The sequence below is a fragment of the Falco punctatus genome (genome assembly GCF_963210335.1).
Source record: "Falco punctatus genome assembly, chromosome: 2".
In the NCBI taxonomy this organism is placed as follows: domain Eukaryota; kingdom Metazoa; phylum Chordata; class Aves; order Falconiformes; family Falconidae; genus Falco; species Falco punctatus.
In genome coordinates, this window is record NC_137581.1 from 31796406 (window position 1) to 31817178 (window position 20773).

The 20773-nt window shown below is 42.1% G+C and overlaps 1 protein-coding gene across 5 annotated transcripts in view; it reads right to left on the reverse strand.

Annotated features, from left to right (window-relative positions):
* Positions 1-11244, reverse strand: part of LRCH1 (leucine rich repeats and calponin homology domain containing 1) — a 133347-nt gene extending 122103 nt beyond the window's left edge. For all 5 annotated transcript variants that reach the window (XR_013926094.1, XR_013926095.1, XR_013926096.1 and 2 more), the window contains exon 1: positions 10857-11244. Coding sequence is in view for 1 of the 5 variants with exons in the window: in XM_080375833.1 (XP_080231959.1) it covers positions 10857-11097 (241 nt within the window). In the remaining 4 variants the exon portion in view is untranslated. The remainder of the gene's footprint in view (positions 1-10856) is intronic.
* Between the last annotated feature and the right edge of the window lie 9529 nt (positions 11245-20773).

A 20773-nucleotide genomic window follows, 5' to 3' on the forward strand; every position in this document is an offset into this window, starting at 1 on the left:
GACCAAAGTTTGATAGGTAATTTTTAACAGAAACATAGAACAAGGTCTATGCTAGGACCAACTAAAACTAGTAATCAGCTCTTAAAGTCATTATATTAACACTCAATATATTTACATAAAAGGCTTTTAATAAAAATACAAGATATTCAAAAGACTACTTCCTTTACCCTAAGTTCCAGATTGGTTGGCTGAACATCAAAGTTACAGCACACTTTAACATAGGCAGTAAAAGCTGCAATATCATGGCACAAAAAAATATACCAAAAGAGTACCTGTCTTATCTCTGAATTCCCTTGCAAACATCTTAAATTTGTTACTGCATATTTTGTATGCTCATCTTTTCATTCAAAACTTAAGATCCATACCACTTGCATCAAAGATTTTCTTCAAAGAGTAAGCCATAGATCATCTTTACTTTTCATGTTGAATTTGAGTAAGCACAAAAAAAACCACAAAAGCACCAATTTTTTAAAGGAAAACAAGCAACTTCAGACTCAGCAGCCATTTTCACTCCCCCTTCCCTCCCCCAAAATGTCTCAGAAAAATAATGGATGAAACTACACGTTGTCAAAATGACACGATAGTTTTCCATCAAATTTGAAAGTTCAGATAATCAGTGGAAACAGTCATTATAATACAGCTATAGTTCAGTAAAGCACTCTATTAGTTTCTGCACGTTTTGACTAAGAAACCACATCATCCGCTCATGAGACATTAAAAAAAAAAATAATCAAGAACTACATGCAATGATAAAGTATGTTGATGTTGTATACAAACTAGGTACCAGTACTGATAGGTCTTAAAATAACACAAAGTATGGAAACACAAAACATTTTAGACAGACCCCAGAAATTCTTGGTCATACATATTTCTTCAAAAACTACTAAGCAGCGGAAAATACTATGTCTGGTAAAACTTGCAAGTGACAGGATGTGTGCAAGTGAGGGAAAAAACCAAGTCACTTACACAAAGCAATCTGAACTGGCTGGTAAATGAAACACAGGCAAAGAGTAGGCATTGAGCCAGACTGAAATTCAAATCTTGGAACAGGGATCGCAGGCAAAACTTAGCGAGTAGGGAAACAACAATGTACATAGTACAAGGCAAAAGGCAGTTTTCTTGAACTAGGATGAACTCCAAAAAGAAATTAAAAATAAACCCTAGCAATATAACATACAACAGGCATGGGAAACCTGGGTTTAAATTTCTTCCCTTAACCAATCACAGCTGCTGTTTAATGACCAGGGCATCTTTGCCCTGCCCCTGACGGCTGAGAAGGCTCCTTTCATCTTTGACCAGAAATCCCATCCCAGAAATCTTCATCACCACCTGTATTTTGTAATAACATATAAAGGACACTACGTTCTTCCTCCTCCCTCACTGAATAAACAGGCAGCTTTGTTGTTGTTACACTTGCAGTGCCTTAAAAACACTGTGTTGAATGAAATCAGCTAGGCCTTACTATTCTCACAACACAGCAATGTAACAATGGCAACGCTATGTATGTTAAGTATTCAATAGCTTTACCCTCTCCTTCTCCTGTCACTAGATTTATAAACAGTTAAGATTCAAACAGTAAAAAAACAAAGTCATTTTAAGAATAACTTTGCTTACCATGACAGCAATTTCACTATCTTTGAATTCTGACACAAGGTTCTTACTATACACAAATTGTTGTACTTGCATTTTTGTTATCTTGCCTTACTTCCCATAAGCCTCATTCAAGTGTGTATTTTGTTCAACTTCTTTCCTTGGATTAATCTCTGATTCAGTTTTATTTTCCTACCTCATTTCTTCCCATTTTCCAAAACCTCTCCATCAGTTTCAGTGATGACCAATTTATCTTTGCACACATATTTTAAGAAGCTGTCCACCAAACAACAGATCAAATTCTCATTCATGCTTTTCACATTTAAATGTGGAGGGTTTTTTATTTCTCATCTGATTTTTTTTCATTTTTACTTTTTGCCTGTCCAGTGTAGTGCTACAAAGGAGCGATGTCACTGCAAATAAACAAAGATGCAGAATTCAGATGTTAAAAAAACCTAGCATGTCTGTATACACATGATAAATCAAAGTGAAATTGTCATTTGTAGTTACTTGTCTAGTTTTTGAAACATACTACTTTATATTATAATTTACAGCATAAAGAAAGCAAAGCATATGCCATGCTTAAATATACTTCCAAGATGTTTTTTGCTGAATTTAGTTTCTTTAATTTAAAAAAAAAAAAGTTACCTTAAATCCTCCACCCACATATTAATGCTAGCTGTCCCAGCAGTATCTCCTTCTAGCAGAAAGGAGTATTTATAGAGCTGCATTAGTAGAAAACACTAGTCTATACGGTTAAATTGAAAAAATAAATTAAATCTGTTACCAATTTTGCATTTTACAACACTGCAGTTTTGGAAACAAATGAAGAAATCTGAAAAGAAATAAAAGTTTGATTCTAAAGTAAGCATTTCAAGTCTACCTTGATCATGGCAACATCCACTTCAAAAAGGAAGGATTATCAAGAAAAGTGCAGAAACAATTATAGGGAGACACAAAATTTATAATCTTTAAAACATTAACAATTTATATATGCAAGTAGTTGGTGTATTTCAATAAATTAATCTATTGAAATCAGAAAAATTAACAGAGAACAAGTATTTTCTGCCATATTTTCCTATTTGTTCAGTACAAATAATTTCCTCCGTTCTACGAGAGTATTTCAAACCAAGAAAAAGAAAACCACTTGTACAAGTTCGCATCCTCTAGACTCACAATTAGTGCAGCATGTACCAAAGAATAAAGTCACCCAGCTGCAGAAAACCAACAACCTTATCCATTCAGCAGCACAGGTCATCACTAACATGGCGGCTCATCTGTTTTGTTCTGCTTCTGATAAAGATCAATTCAAGACCTCTATTCTGGTATTCAAAACCTCCAGCTACTTTCAGTTAACTTCTTGAACCATACCTAGAAAGGTTACCTCACATTGGCATCGCAAAATTACAGCTACATTTTAACTAAAGGAGTAAGAATTCCCACAAGCTCAGCTGAACATGACACATTTCATGCAGCTTCAAAAGTGAGTGCAAACCTCAGGCTCCAAATTAAATGCAAACTCATTTGCCTCTGCCAAGATCATCATCTCAGTCATAAGTTTTGATTTTTTTTTTTTGTTTAAAAAAAATTTCTCCTACAGAGTGGGATAGAAGGACAAAAGACTGTTCTTGTTATTTCTATTTTTAAGTAGTTCAAAGGTTTACAGATATTATGGTGTTCTGTACCATACAAGGAAAGAAAGGGATAAAAAGGCAAGCTGGCCAGCAAGACACCCTTAGGGGAAAGAAGATGGGGAGAAGCATTAGAAATTCCAAGAACTCCTCCCACAAGATGCATCTACCCACAAATTTATCAGAAAGTAATTCCTCCAGAAGCTTAACTTCTTGGTACTGGTACTTTTCCCAGAACTACTCTGATGGCTGTATTATACCTTGTAAAATATGGTCAACAAAGAACAGTCAGTAAGTCTGTCAAAGTGTCAAAGAAAGTCAGGAGACATAACATCCATTTCCACTTCTGACAGCGATCTGCATGCTGAATATAATGATAACTTTTATGGCTCTTTGTTTTACACATGGCAGAATAAAAAACACGTATGCTATCTTCTTAATTCTGGTCTCAGTAGAACATGTTAAGGATATGTCTCTGGTTTCAGAAGTGCCATTTAAATTATTTAAATCATATTTATTTTAATTGTGAATTAGGGATCTAACTAGCTTGGGAATGTTCGCAAATCTAGTAGGTGCTTACTAATAGAGCCAGCAAGAACACAGAAGGCAGAATAAACAGTCTATGGCCTGGGGAAGTTACTCCTTCCTTGAATGGTCATTCTGATATGCAAAACACCAGTCCCTACATCCTGGTTGCTCTTGCAACTCTGCAAGCAGCAAAAAAGTCACTGGCTTTTCTTTCTGCAAGCAAATGGATGCTAAGCTTCCCAATCAAATTCAACAGTTAATCTTCTAAAGTATGAATTTTAAACTATTTTTTGTAGCATAAAACCTGTAAATGTCATGTATATTAAAGTCAAATAATTTTCTCCATGTTTATGTCTGTTCACAAAATTCTAACGACTATTAATGTAACTGTTCAAGAAATCCAGTTTTACAGATAACAAAAAAGTATCCCAGCCATTACACTCAATCAAGAATATACAGTTCACCTCCCTGCTTATAATCATTTCCCTTCTTTCGTTTCCACCATTTCAAAAATCTTCACTCACTTTGTATGAAACTTCTGCCTAAAAATAGCATCTTCTTTCTAGATATTTTCTTGTTCAAACCTATATTATATTGGCACTTTTCCTCTTCTAAGTCACAATTCTACTGGGCAAATATTCATTCTGCTTTGTCAAAGCCAATTCTACCCTGGTCTCTTCCCCTCACAGAAGTATTTAGTGTTTTCAAACTCTACATACAGTAACTGTATTAAGATTCACACTGTCTCTCCTGTTTTACAGGTCTCTAAACCAAGATGTCTGTTGTGCCAAGGACACAAAAGATCCATAGTGGGGAAAGGAAGAACAGGAGGCTCTCAAACCATGTAAGGATATTTGGCTTCTACCTCTCACAAGGCCTGCGATCACATGTGAGCGGATCTTCAAAAACAAAGTTGCTTGTCTAGAAGCATTTGAAAAGGAACCTGTAGGACCTTTACTACTGTAACAGCACTTTTGAAGCTCTGATTCAGTCTTTTCCAAGGCAGATGAGTCAAGAGCACACAAAGTGACAAGATTTCTAAAAAGCAATCAGTTTTCATCCATTTACATGCACAGCATGGCCAAACATGGTTTTGGCAATTCTAGGCAGAGCTGTCATTTTAAACAGCCACCCTAAATTAGAAGTTAACTTTAAGGGTAAAAGTTCAATAAACAGCTGAGCTTACTCCTGCTGAAACAGAGAGGTTTCACTCTCCCTCCTATCATGTGATTTCCAGGCTATCATCTCTCCTACCTCTTAGCCCTTGCATTAGTTTTGAAGCTTCTCGACAAACAAAGCAAGCTAGCCAAAACAAACAAACAAACCAACCAACCCACACTAGGGAAGGAGATGGGACATGGACATGAACACACACACAGAGTCAGTGGTAGAAAAGCCATTAATCTGCTCAAGCCACATTCTGAAACAGTAACCAGGCCATTGAGTACTCCTAATTTGTTTCATGCAACAAAAGGCACTCTGAGCTAATCTGCTTTATTTTGTGCTGAGAAGGGCCAAACAGCACCTGCAAAGTCACTGACTGCTTTTCAGCTATGGGGGCATAAAACATTAGACAAAAGAGGTAACTTTCAAAAGCACAACTGGCTAGACTCTATATAGTAAAAGAACTAACAGGCTCTTTTGAACAGGAGTCAATAGCCTTGCTGTTTATAAGATCCACAAGCAAGGACATACTCAAGACTTGGGGAAGAAAAAGAAAAAAGGACCAAAGGGCTTTAAAGGGTATTCTGCACTTACAAGCATATCTATGCTTCTAAATAATTAATTTAGCTTGATAAAGCTCTTTCACACAGCATTCCTTATCAGAGAAAATAAAGAAAAAAAAACACTAAAACCCAAAAAACTAGAACATGTTAAATCAGAGATGTCCAGGCAGACCACATTATGAAGTTACAGTCTGAAACTGCACATATAGTTGGATACATACTAATGAATACAAAATGGATTTATCTTCATTTTTTTAGCCTTTATATAAAGACACAGTATATAGTAATCTCAAAAAAAAAGTTACATCCTACAAGTTTTGGCTGCAGGGTAATATTCAATTTATTTGTGAGAATAAACAAACATACCTCCTCCTCTCTCCCTCTCCTAATACACTTAGAATATTACTTAAGTAAGAGACAGAATAAGTAAGAGAAGAAATCTTCAAATAAACACAGGAAGGCTGTAGGAAGGGCCTGACTACTGAACATAAAGAAGAAACATTTTTATTCCTTTTCTCAGATTTATAATTAAAGATGTTATTTTCATTGATATGTTTGGACAAAATGAGCAAAATGAAAGGTTCTCAAGAAGCTTCATTCAAAAAACCCACAATGTAATCAAAATATGAATTCAAGATGATGAATTATAACCTATTCAAAGCAGTAATTATCAGAAAAAAATCTTGAAAGGAGAGGGTCATAGCAAAGCTCTTTTATTCCCTAGTGACCAAATAACAACAAAATTCTAAGGAACAGTCCATTTGATTGTCATTTTTGGTTCATGAAAATGTTGCCATGGCACAAACTAGTCTGTATCTGTGACATCCTTCCCAGTACAATCTGCATTTGTATTAAGTGGAACCAACTGCACATCTACTGCTATAATTATAAGAATTCCCAGAAGTGAAGGAAAACTTACATTAATAAAGGAGTTGGAGAAAATCAGTGAGAATGAATTATGGTGATCTAATATAAACTGTTGTTTATTTAAAAAAAAAAAAAAAAAAAAACAACAACAACAAAAAAACGAACCACAACAAGGAAATGAGAATATTTCTTTTATTGTTATTGGCAAAAAGGACTGAAAGGAACATATTTCACCTGAACCAGTATCAACCCCCAAAACACAAAAAAATTTTCAGAAAGACAAATAGAAAGAACTTCCAGCTGTTGGGTACAAACAAATGCATTCCTGAACTTGACTGTGACGAACGACAACTTGTAAATTTGGTTGTTTTTTTTCCTTTACATGATCCCACAGGAAGCACTTAGATGACAAAATTCAAGCTAAAGTGCCCCAAAAACTAAAACTCTACAGGTTCTCAGATAGCTGTTCAGGTGCTACTGTGATTTTTTGACCATCTTCAAAACAAATCCATAGTTATACAGTCCAAACTATTTCAAAGATAGCCAGGCAGGCAAAGATGTCTTCAGCACAGCACTGTCTGGAAAGCACAGTCCACTTATAAATATTTTGAAAACCAGCAGGTAGGAGATCTTATATCTATTGAGCATTTTAAAGTACAAAAAATAAATACATATTATTTCCAGAATTTCATACTGCCCAAACTAGCATTCAAATACTGTAATTTCTATTTCTTTTCCAACAATCTAACACCTGATTAAAAGAAAAATAGTTCCTTCTCTTCCACATCATCACAAGCTGCAGCAAGTAATCCTTTCTTATGTGCCTAACTCACACAACAGAAATAGATGCAATGGGTATTAACCAGAAAAGGTTCAGAGGATCCGTCTTCAGAAATACAGCCAAACCCTACAGAAAGAGGTTGAAGTGACATGGGCAGCCATGGTTACACATTTAGGTAACAGCTTTGGGGCTCTTTCTTCTTCTTTTATAAACTAACATGCTTCCCACATTCCCAGTGGTTTTGAGGAATATAATTGCATACTATTACTTAAGAACTATGATTACTGTGTCACTGTCTTCTGCATAACCCAGCCTGTAATAAAAGTGATAAGAATAGCCTTTATTATTTTTGAAATTGTTTTTGCAATGCTTCCACACTGATGTGGTTTAAAGCATCTGACTAAACTTTATGTAGATACTTTATGTAGAGGTTTTATTTTCTTCCAACAGTACTGCACACCATGCAAACTCCCTTCTGTGTGCAAAGATACTGCCTGGAAGTTTATCTGACCAGGTCACTCAGCTCCTGAGATAAACTTTCAGAGACTGAGGAAAAAATGTCCTACCATGTCTCTACAAGCAAGATGTATCTAACATGAAGAAAAGTCAGAGAAGAAAAAGCATACCAAGAAGCTGCAACAATACAAAGTGACAAGTATAGTTAAGCCTCGATAGTTACTATGGAATGTAACTGCAGTAAGAACTGGAAAAGTCAAATCAATCCCAGCTATTAAAGGCAACCAAGTGCATCCCTTTCATAAGCGTATCAATTGCTAGATAAAAACTGACTTCTAACTTCAAGAAAAAAAATAATGCATGAACAGGGAATTTAAAGTTTAACACATCTGTCTTCCTCAGACATACTTAAAGCACTCAGAACTTTTCCAGAAAACAAGCTTGACAATATTTTATTCAGGAGTAGCTGTAGACCATCATTTTCTGAATCCAAAAATACTGTCAGTACCTAATGCTGAAACGCTGTCAAGATGTAGATATGGTTTCAGTTTTGTGGAAATCCCCTGTTCCTCAGAGATCTCTAAACTCAATCCCCCAGACTAGTCTTCTCTACATCAAGGACCATCTGTATTTTTCAGTGACATTGGCTCTCTTTAGCAAAAAAAGCTTCAACAGTGAAAGGCTACTCCTACCCCAAACACCAAAGTTTCAGGGCTTTAGAGACATGTCAGCACATCAAATCCAAAAGCAGAAGTCACTCATTGCAAGGACATAGTCCAAGTAGTACAAGAGTGTACTGTGTTTATACTATGCACATTTATGGAGAGGAAGCAAGAGAGAAAATTCCCATCAGGAGTTTGCCCCAAGAGCTTCAGAAACCTGGTCTCAAGCCAAGCACCTCTTCTGTTTATAAATTCTACTTATGTAATGTAGCAAGTGAAAAGCAACACAGAGTTTTCAAAAATGTATCAACACAGACTTAACTTACAAGGCAAACAATTCCCATTAAACAGTTACAACATATTGTTACAAAAAAAAAAAAAATATAGAGAGTAACTATAGATTAACACATGGCTCTCCTAAAATGGGAGCATGAAAAAAGGACTGCTCTACACTGCTGTTCATACCAAACAAAAAGAGAATGAAAATCCCATTCTACATTTAACTTCATATTGCATGTCTTCTGTGTAAACTCCACTAAAATGACATTAACTCCTGAAGGCAAAGACCACTTTTTTCCTGAGTTCTCCTCTGAATACAAAATTTACTAAAATAAGTAAGCACGTAACAAGTATGTACTGCTTATACATACAACACGTCTCATGCTTTTACAGAACATACATGTTATATAAATACTAACATGCAATCACTGTCAATCAAAGACTTTTTCCAGTATATAGTTTTGTTTTCAAGCCATTTGGATGAATATTAAGTCAAACAAGCTAACTTTTTGGATTTTCAAACTCCTTATCTCACAGCACAACATGTCTTCATTAGACTACAACTTTAAAAAAGAAAGACAGAATGGTGTGCTTGCAGACACAAGCTGAAAGTCATTCTTCTAACTACATACAGTTCCACTATCAAGCCTTATCTGTTATCTTTCATATCTCTTACTGAGACAATTAATGGTTAGCACAGCAATTCATGCTACCTATTCATGGTAATTTCATTCATCAAGTTTCCTTCATATTTCTCTTTTATTGATATGATACAGGCATTCATACAGACTGCTGCGAAATCCATTCAGCAACAGCAAACAAGTGACAGAGCTATATAACAATTTCATATAACATCTACTACACATCTGAGACATTACTCTGTTCCTTATAGCTGGGATAGATACAAGTATGCTGTCAGCACATACATGTCCACATACAGGAAGGCAAATACCCTCATGTGCAGGAGTAACTGAGAATTTAGGTTCATGTTATCACATGTTTGTGTGCAGCTATAGCACCTGCTGTTTTGTGGGACAAGAACGAGTTACTGCTTGTCTGCTCCTTTGCTGTTACAACAGAACTGCCTTCAGCAGGCAAATGGGGACACAAAAGGGCATGTGGAGGCAGTACGGTAAAGATCTTAGGAATACACTAATACATTACTCTAGTGTGGGTTTGTACTGTTCAACCTAGTGATGCTATGTAAAGAATGGATTAGGTTCCACCCCTTGGCACAAATAGGGGCAGGAAAATAGGTATGACCCTTTGTGGGGGTCTGCCTCCTTAGGTGAGAAACCAGGGTGCCTTTTTTCATGTTGGAAGGAGCGCGTGAAGGCAAAGTAAACACAGACTGGATACACTTCCCCTCAGCACTCCTGTCTGCAGGGTTGTCAGGCCTGTCCCCCCTGCAGATTTATGTAACGATGGTGTCCCCCACTGTAAAATATGTAGAGCACCTGTGAAGACAGGGATTTCTCTCCACATTTGCCTTGGGAGGTAGCATTGCATATAGAACTGGAACTACGGCTACAAGGGTGGATGTCAATCCCAGTGTCAAACAAGTGGCATTTGTGGAAGGGAGCATGCTCCCTGGGGTAGCTGCAGAGCAAAAGTGCTCCTACAGTCAAGTTTCCACCTACAGCATTTAAGAAGGTGACATTTCCTGGGGCACATGAGTGTCTTAATGTGGTTACACACAGACTTGCACCCCCTCCGTGCCAGCTGGGTCCACCTACAAGCAGCAGGACAGAAGGAGCAGTATCCACCCCGGCTTGCGTGTGCATTCCTCCCCCAACTATTCAAAGGTGGGCCGGCTGCCACCTCAGACCTCGGCGGTCAGGGGAGGGTGGCACAGAGATGCACATTCCCCAGAGGGAGAAGACGACAGGTGTGAGCAAAATCTCCCGCCCCCCGCCCCGCGCACACATTCCCTGGGCGAGCCGCGGGAGCCAGCTCTGCCTCGCCACACGCAGAGGGGGGATGGAGGGGAGCGCGCAGCGATCCAGCCATATGGGAGCAAACACCTACCTCACGCACCAAGGCGGGGGGGAATAAAGCCAGCACAGGGTGCGCGGAGGGCTGCGAGCGGGCTGGGTTTCTGTGTGGGGACGGGCCCAGGAGAGGGCGAACGCCTTGTGTCACGGAGGTTGAGTGGAAGGGTGGGGAGGGGGTGTCCTCCTCACAGGAGGGTGGGGGGCACTAAGATGCCCGAGGGGGCGGGGAGGTGGGTCCCCCAGCGATTAAACCCACCTTCTCCGCCTCCCCGCCTCCTCAGGCGGATACCGGCGCCGGCCGCCCCCTCCCTCCGCGCCCCCGGTTCCTCGCCTGGCCTCACCTGCCCGCACCGTATCGGAAAGGTCGTGGCTGAGGGCGGCGGCGCTGCGCGGGAACTCCTTCAGCTTCCTGCCGCTCAGGTTGAGCCCCCCGGAGTGCGCCGCTTCCTCCAGCGCCCGCTCCAGACCGCGGTTCAGCGGCGCCTGCAAGCCCAGGGACCCGCCGCCGCCGCCCACCCCGGCCGTCGCCGCCGCCAGAGCAGCGGCGGGGAAGGGCTGCGACTCGCCTCCCAGCGTCGCCATCTTTCCCCTCGCCCGCCTGGCCGCTGGGGGTACCCGAGAGGGCCGCCGGACCTGCCTCCCTCTCGCCCTTCCTCCTCCTCCTCCTCCTCCTCCCGCTCGCTGTGGTGGCGGCGGCGCCGCCGCCGTGACGGGGAGGGGGAGCGGCAGCGCAGGCAGGAGGCGGAGGCGCGCGGCCGGGGCGAGGCGCGCCCACTGCGCATGCTCCGCCTCGCCACCGCCCCTCCCCCCCGGCACCGCGCCCGCGGGCTGCGCGCGGGGCGGGGCGCTGCGGCGCCACCTAGCGGCGGCGCGACCCCTGCCCCGCGCTGCGGCTGCTGCTGCTGCAAGTTGCAAACGCCGCCGCAAACGCAACCGCGTGCGAGTGCAAAAGGAGGGGTGGCCCCTCTCCTCTTTTTCTGTCACAACACCCCCCTCCGCCTTCCCTTCGGCAGCCCAGCCCGGGAGTTCTGCCCTGCACCTGCTTTGGCCCCTTCTCCCCGCACCGCGCTACCTGCACCGGCAGGCTCGGGGGCTGGATGCTCTGCAATTTGTGGCTGGGCGGTGTGAAACCACCGTGCGCCGCCGTGCAGGCAGGCATGCGTGTGCTCAGGCGGCAGGCCTCATTTGAAAATTAAAAGCTGAAGTGGCTGTTGCCACCGAACCAGACCCTGGGGAGCCTCTGCCCTGCAGAAGGCTTTTCTGCGACTCGCTTCTCCCGCAGGAGCTGGCTCACACATGTGCATGGCCCCTGGGGACAGCCTGCCAAAGAGAGACCCTCAAAGGTGTGATTTGTAGTGACAAACCAAGCACAGGGACCACGAACGGTTCCATTTTCAGTGAAACAACCTTTCTGAGGGGGCGAGGGTGCTGGCTTTAGTTTATGTCCCCCTTCTCTCTGCAGCTTTGCAAAGACAAGCCCAGGAGTGGGAGAGGAGCGAGGCCTCGAGCAGCCACAGGGTTTACAGAGTTCAAAGCTAAAAAAGGGCTTGTACGTCATCACCCACGACCTGTATTTTACAGGCCATTACATTCCACTCAGCCTGTGCTGTGGTTGATGGCTGACATTAAACCGAAGTCTTCCCAGCTCCAGGAAGTTCAGCCACTGAGCACTACAGGGACAAGGAAGACAGAGTTGCTACAAGGAAATAACTCGCACTTTCTGAAAAACTGGAGAGATCCTCATGAGCTCCGCAGTCACAACAAGACATGGCACTGGGTTAAAAGGGAGAAAGGGTGTTAGAGGTAAATCCTTTCACATGACGGTATCATAGTACCCATTAAAAACTTGTTCTTTATAATTAAGATACGCATTCAGTATCCACATTTTTCATTTAATTTTTATACTCATTGCATCACTGCAGAAGTGTTGCAGGCAGTGAAGCTGCATGTTTGAAGAGGCTGCCTTACATTAAGGAAAGAGCTGTAAGGTTAGACGGGTAGGAGGGGGATTATTTTACTGTATGTAGACTCATACTGCACCTAAAATATAGGCCCTGAGCTTAAGCTCCAGTCCAAACTCTCCTCACACCTACGTTGCCAATTCCTCATGTTTGATGTTGAGATCTTGGGTTTCAGCATGACAAATTCAGTGTCCTAGCAGTTCAACAAAATTCTGGGTGCACCAGAGAGCAGTTCTTGACACCATCCCTTGGAAGAGTCCCTACCCGAAAAGGAAATCAGCAGTTGCCACAACAGTTGTGCCCAGGTATCACACTACTTTTGACAAAGCTTGTTGGTGGGTTATTAAGATTGTATTTCCCACAAATTTCCACTAGGAATAGCATGTTTTGGATTTGTTAAGAGGCTTAATTCCAGCTTGTGTGCCATCTCTGCATTGCTGCTGGAAAGCATAAAGAAACAAATGAATAGCTATATCTTCTCATAGCAATTTAAGGAAAAGTGTTGACAAATAGTAGTTCAAGTTGAGTAAGCTGTGGATAAAAGCAACTGCTAGACTTTCCCTATAATGGAAATATATTTTTTTAGTGCAAGTTTAGTGAACTTGGTACTGTATTCTTTTACACTTAGAGGAGTCTGAAATACCATATATTGTATAACTCAGTACATGACTTTACATTTATAACTCAGTAAATGACTTTGCACAGGAGATTTCCTGTATATTAAATTACCCAGCATCATACAACTTTATTTTGAAACTAGTAATATAGAACTAAACATTCAGACAGTATATCTGCAGAATTCATCTTCCAGCTTCAGCTCTTTACAGTCAAGTAGCAGGCCCGTATTTTGGTGAGGTTTGGGAAATTTTCCCACCAGTGGGACTCCACATTCCTTCCTCCCCCACTTCTGGTAAGACAAAATTATTTCTAGTGCCGATTTTGTTAAAACCAGAAAGGTTTCTTTGCTCTTCATTATCTCCACACTGTACAGCTAATCCTAGGATTTTATTCACATCATCTCATGTAAGGAAGGCTAACAGTGATACTTTTCTCAGCCTCATTTGAAGGACAACTCGCCGTCCTTTGCAGGAGGCACCCAAGGTGCCAAGGAGCCATCGGGCTGCCCTGCTTGCAGGCAGGCACAGCGTGCCCACCTCAGCTGCCCCGCTGGGCTCACATGAAAGCCCATGGCTGGCAGAGGCAGAGAAGTCAGCACAACATTCCCCCTTCAGACACCCAACATCAGGACAGCTAGGATAGGGAAAGACTGGGGCTACCCTAGTATGTGGTCTAGCAGGGGTTAAAGATGTAGGTTCCCCCTTATAGCCACGCAAGGGCACACACCAATAACAGGGAGCAAGTCTGTTTTAACCTGCTTTTTGATCTGAGCAACTGAGGTGCAATGCGGGCATGACCTGTGCTTATCAGATGCTGTGTAGAAACTCCTGGAGTTAGCACTTTGAAGGCTGCTAACATTATCAAGATTGTGGTGAAAAATACATATATATATAGCATGGAAGCTGTATTGCCTTGACTTTCTGTCTTCTCTGCCTGAGTGCTGTGCCAGATCTAACTCCGTTCCTATAGATACAAGGGATTGGAAATTGGAAACACTACAGAAAGAGAAAAGATCAATCACAGCAGCACTGGTTTCCTACTCATGCAGATGTATATAAAAGGTCACACTCCATATATTGACTTTGTTTGGATCACAAAGTTGGCGCAGCAGCTAAGCTGAGCTAGTGGCAAGCTGTCATTGCAAGCAGCCCTTCCATTCCTTGCCCTCAGCTATGTGATCCCCCCAGTTCCTACGTGACAGTATTTGCACTGGTCTGACTCTTCAATGAGACCTGGAGCAGCTTAAAGATTAAGTCTAGAAGGAAAAGAAAACAGTGGATGTTCTTCAGCAAGCAAACACGAGTGTAGCAGAGGAGAGAAGGAAGACAGACGGAAGACTTATGGGTGTAGCAGAAGATTGCAGAGGTGACCTTTCTGCAAATTGGGTCACACATAATGGCTGTGACAAGAAAAATCCTATCAGAGATGTACAGAAAGTACCATAGCAGAGGGAGACCATGAGCCTTAGATTCTCAGAGTGAATTTCTATCACTCTAAATTGGCAGAAAAGAGGCAAATAGCAAGGTCCATGTGGCTTGTGAAGATGTAAAGGCTTATATGTGAGGGAGTCAGTGCCTCATGAGGTAGCGTGTGACCTCGGTGTGGAGTACCAGACACAGAACTTTTGCAGCATGGAATGGGAGAGCCTCACTTTACTTCAACATACAGATGTTGGCCTCATGATCCATGGGTTCTAGGACAACGCTGAGGAGGCAATAGCATAGGGTAGCTCGTACACAGTCAGGATACACCAAGGCATTCTTCACATGAATATCCCAGCTGTCTGGTGTGGAGACAGAAACACAAAGTCAAATGCCAAAGAGAAAGTGGGTGTCACTCAACTTGCTAGGCTACCTCTGGTGCCACACAAAACAGCAGTCACAACTCAGAAAGGCCACATTACGCATCCTTGGTAGCATGGCCCTAACAGCACCGGGACAAGGAAAATTATTAGATGAAATCCCAAGAGAAAAAGCATGTAGACTGAAGCTTTGGGTGGCACATTAAAAGATGCTCTTTTCAGCTAAAGCTCGGACTCCTGAAGCTGCTCACACCAGGCCTCAGGCAAGCGGCTGGTAGCAGACACGCCAGCAGTACCAGGAGCCTGTGCAGAGCAGACAAAGTGCTGCAGCTTCCTTGCAGCAAAGCCGGCGAAGGGAGTTTGAAGGGCAGGGAAATTATATAGGGAAATAGCTCAGAAAAATCCATCTATATAGCACCTGCCTCCCAGAATACTCAGGGGAATAAAAGAGAGAAAGTGAAGAGATCAATTAATTGATAGGAGGAAGCTTACATGTAAAGCAGGAGCTCAGGAGGTAAGTAAGCAGCATGACCACTGCTCAGAAGACATACAAGGTTCATCCTCACATAGATCCAAGCAAATTCACTACAGAAGGGGACAGAATTAATTAATTGCTACAGACAAGAAGCATTTGTTGGTCCCAGTGATTGACTGTGGCAAGCATTGGGAGCTCAGGAAAACAGCTCCCTCCCTGTGTCCTGAGACCCAGCGGGTGGGCAGCCTCAAAACACACACTGAGTGATAGTTGGTGGGGGTCAACGGCCACAAGATCGATCCCAAAGGGCACCACACACACTAAACATGTTAGCAAGGTTCACTGTCATGGTAGCGATGCTGCTGTACAAACACAGATGCAACAGGACAGAAGCTGCAAGAGATCATGACCAAAAGCTCTGCTCGCAGCAAAGAGATCATGGAAATAGACCTAAGGGTAAACTAAAACTGAAATGAAACTTAGTATCCCTGAAACACTTCACCTGACTAAACATTTAAAGGTAAAGTAGTAACATGCCCACACCTGAAATACTAATTTAGTTCAAAGACTATTAGCAGTTGTAATCTGGCAGAGTTTCTCCCAAGTTTCTCAGATGACCTTGAAAAGTGCAATATCATGGAGTCGTAACTACGTCCACACTCACCTTGAATTTACTTCTGAAATACAACTTCAGCAGAGGTTTGGGGGTTGTAACCAGGGTGGGAGCCTTACCCTTGCAACAGGAAGGTAGGTGTTTGCACCACGGTCAGTGGAAGAGGCATACCTGAGTTGGGAAAGGAATGCCTTGCGGGAGGTTGTCTTTGTGAAAATTTAAAACAGCATCTGGTAGGGGAAGAAGCCATCAGAATAAGAAATAACCTGTCTTCTGATAAAAATAGAGGAGACAATTGGTCATTGTCACTAGCAATGAGACAGCATTTACAGCGAAATACTGTTGGCAGGCCCACAATGCCTCCAGTGTATGCTGTTGAAATACAACAGTTTATATGTCTCTTGCAAAAAAAACCAAACAAACAAAAAAAAAACAAAAACCAAACCCAAACCAAAAAAAAACATACAAACCTGATTTCCTACCCACAGCAGACTGCTATAGACAGATGGGACTGAAACAGAAACAGAGTCCTCAGTCTATTGCAAAATCCAGAATATGCAAGAAGATAGAAGACATCAGCCAAGCAGCTGAACTCTGGCTTCTAGGTGGAGCGTGCAAGGCAGAGATTTTGTAAGACTCATGTTCGTGATTATGGGAAAGACAGCAGGTAAAATGCTTCATATCCCTGTTAAGAACAGCAAAAAGACTGGGACCAAAGAGAACTACTGCCTCATAGGCAGTTGTGATATATAAGGAGAAAATGAAGACCTAAAAGCCAAAAGCAACACTGGAAATAGAAGAACAGCCCTACCTGAGTGCAAGCCCAAATATTCTCCCTGTAAACAACACAAACCACCTCACTGGTATATATGAGACATCTGGGAACTTAATAAGAGCCATGAACAAGCACCAGCCTGGTGGTTGCAAACCACTCATCTGACTTGAGTCAGGTAACTAATTTTAGTTGACCAGTGCTTTGTTTATGGCTTTTCCCCACTCAGTCCAACCCTGTTGCTGATACCATTTGACTGGCAGCAATAAGCGTGACGGTAAAATTGCAAAGAAGGTGTTCAAATACCTGTCACTGGGGAAAAAAAATAAAAAGCATGCGTGCAGTTCCTGAGTGGGAAATCGTCTCCAAGAACATGTTAATAACCAGATATAATGCTTTGATAATGCACACAAATGTGGATCCTGGCAACCACCAGCACCTCTTTACTGAGAAGGTATTTCACCCTTAAGGGACATCTTTGCTTTCCAACATGTGTCCAGGCCTACTGAACCAAGGGGTACTTGCAATAACAGCACCATCAGAATAAGGCTTTTACTAGCAGAGAGTAAGCTACTCCTTGAATGTCCTAACAGCACCCAAACATCAGCAAAGACACTAACATGCAACATTTTGTTGAAGAGCAAGTCATGTGGACCCTCAGATTTAATCATTTCGTTTCAATCACTTTTCATGGAAGTGAAGGTATACGTGTTATAGATGGACAGGTTTTGGCCCATGGGGGAATGCTGTCTTGGTACACAGCTAAGGGAAGTGCTGGACTAGGAAGGGGATACCCAATATACTCTGTATTTCAAGAACTGTGGACTGTATGATATACAAAGAAAATGTACATCTTAGAGCAGCCTTCAATTCTTTTCTAATTTATATGTGCTGCTAGAGCAGCTGATAGTGCCTTGCAGATCCTGCGGTGCTCAAAAATAACTTAAATCCACATTTGCCCTTTGTCTGCTATGCTGCAAGTACTATGGGATAGCTCTTGGGAAAAAAAGCAGCAAAGAATCAAGATTAAGGTTTATTATTTAACTGCGATTTATGTCCTCACCCCTTCCATAAAGATCAAGGCATTCAGCAGTTCATACTTAACATCCCAAAACCATAATTTTGACATTAACTACCAAGAAATATAGCACTTGCTGGTTTATTTGAGTGAAAAACAAAGACTCAGCTTGTTTCATCATAAGTCACTAACACATCTAAAGTAACTATAATAACTTCACCAATTAAGTTTATAAGCAATATTTTACAGGCATTTTACTCCCAGTTAGCTACAGAATACACTTCAGAGCAGTCTTATCTTCCACCAGCACAAAACAAAGCCTCCATCTTGTAAACAGTCACCTAACATTAGTTTCCAGCTTGTGAACTGGATCCCCAGGGACCAGCACGGGGTGGGCTAGGGTGCAGAGGGTGTGCTGAAGGAGGAACCTGAGAAGAGGAGGTGAGAACTGCTCTTCCAGGTGTGGCTTTGCTACTCCACCTGCAGCAGAAAGCAATTCCCAGCAGTGCATCACAGGCTTGCGGCATCTGGGAGGTGAGCAGATCCACACACAGCAGATTCCTATTGCCTTCCAGTGAGGTCTGGGTCCTGCAATCGCAGTATAGGGCTCTGAACTTTCCACCACTCCAAAACCTTATGTGCTAGGTACCACTGACCAGACACAATAGGGTGGAGCTGGGTGGGAGCCACAGGCAGGACCAGTGCTCAGATGAACCCTGCTAGAAAGGTAGCATTTGTTTCTGCAGCCTCCCTCCGAACGTCATCATATGACTTATCCCTGTCCCTTTCCAAACCACACCATTACATGAGAGCATCTCAGTCTTTGCCAAAGAAGATACTTGTAAGAACCAAAGGAAAAAGCAAAAACTGCTGGAGATCCCCATCAAACAAAGACCTCATTGCACTATACTGTGCAAGATGACAGCTACTGGCCAGGATCTCTTGCATTATAAGTAGTAAATCATATTCCATACACACAGGCTTGCATGTTTGGCAACTGAGTGCATGAAGTGAAGTAAGAGGCATAGTATCAAGGAACAAAATGGAAATAATAGATTCCTCTTGGGAAGAAATAGTACACACTGTTCCTAGTAAAACAGACTGCAAAAGACAGCTCAAAAATTGTTGACATGGGGTAAGTCAGGTTCTCATGGTACAGGGCAGGCAGCACTCCTCCCTTTATCTCCTTCCTTCCTCCAGATAAACACTGTCAGACTGGGCAACACATACCCAGCAGGATAGTTTTCCTTCTTGTTGGCAAGTAGAGTTAGAGCCTACTTTTGGGCATAGAAAAATAAAGGCAATCCAGTTAGCTGCAGAGTTTCATATCCTGCATGTAGCGGAGGCCAGAAGGCTGCCCAGGGATGAGCAGCTTCTGGGTGGCTCTGACCGATTTCTCACATGAGTTTGGCTCCTGGAAGATGCCAGGAGGTCCTCCCTTGCTGCAGAAGCTGATGGGAGTGGAGGGTGCTCACCTTCATGCAGAATCTGTCCATACGAGCACATTTCCTTACATTCTTGACATGCCTCCATTGAAAGATACCTACCTCAATGTCCTTTTCTGTTCTCCCTCAGTTTTGTTTGAGCTATCTCCCTCACCTTGTGCCTTCAAGTGCTTTCTCAGAATTAATGCCTCACACTCTATTTTTAACAATAAGAGCTGAACACTGAAATGGCAGAGCTAATGAAGTGTGCATGGAGAGAAAAGAGAAGGAAAAGCAATTTTCCACCCATGCCCCCCCCCCATCTGTGATCTTTACATCTCTGTTAATATGTAAAACACAGAGCAGCCTGTACAGCCTACACTTCATATAGCAGTTAGAACAGGGATGTTTTTTCCATGTGTTACCTATAGCACTGAAAACACTGTTATTACTAAAACACCCAAGCAGTAATCCAGATTACTAGTCCCCAGTGGTTCTGATAAATTAAAGAGAAACAACAGAAGTCCCTGAGAAACACCTTTCAGGGATCTTGCTACCTTTCCTTGAATTTGTTTGAGCATATAGATGGCAAGTATATCCTTTATCTTTTTCATGGGAGCCCAGAGAGCTGTTTAGAAAGGATGAAAACAGCTAGCAAACAAAGTGATATAAATGTTCTTAGTACTCTGTAGAAAAGAAAAAGTACAAAGCAAAGTTGTTGTCAGGGAAAGCATTCAAGCCCTTGCATGACAGGTATGGGACAAAAATTATTTTTATGGAAAAAAAAAAGGAAATAAAACCAGAAATTGTGACCAGTGTTTTACTGACTTTTTTCCCCCTCCCAAAAAAACCCCAACCTACATTCTCTGTGCTTGCAAAGAGCAATTGATTTTTCCAACATATTAATCCGGGAATTGTTAGGGTGATTGCAACTGTAATGCGAATACTTTCTACTCTGACGAGATTCCCCTCTCTGTAATTACAGTCCACATCAATGAGGCATGTTGCATAAACCATTTCAGAAGTTTTATTCTGAAGTCATAAATCATCTTTCTTTGTGCATATATAACACAGCTCAAGCTCACACAAACCAGCAGCAAGCTCCTCATACCTTTCATCTATGGCCACTTAGTTACCCTTCAGGCCAGCAAGCCCTATTGTAGCAGCATCTTATGTGACAAGTCACATGGCTCCACATCTCTCAGCAAGCACTGCCCACCAGTGCTGGAGCATAAGGAGCCTTTGGTCTAGTCCCCAAGTGGGTTTGGCTTGTATGGGGCAAAGTTCTACACACCTGTAGGACTCTGTGAATTGCCTTTGTGTGGATATTATGCCAAGTATGCCCAATTTCAGTCACTGCAGTTTGTTAAAATTGGGATTCAGGGAGGGGAAGAAGTACATAGAAAACTCATAAAATGCCTTTCCTGAGCTGTGTTGGAGGTACTTATTTACATATGCCAGGCACTTATTCACAGCAACACTGCATCTTTCATTCACAGCATCTCCAAATTACCTAGTGCCTCACGTACATACTGACTTCGGTCATAGATATTTAACAAGATAAGTGAAGAAGACT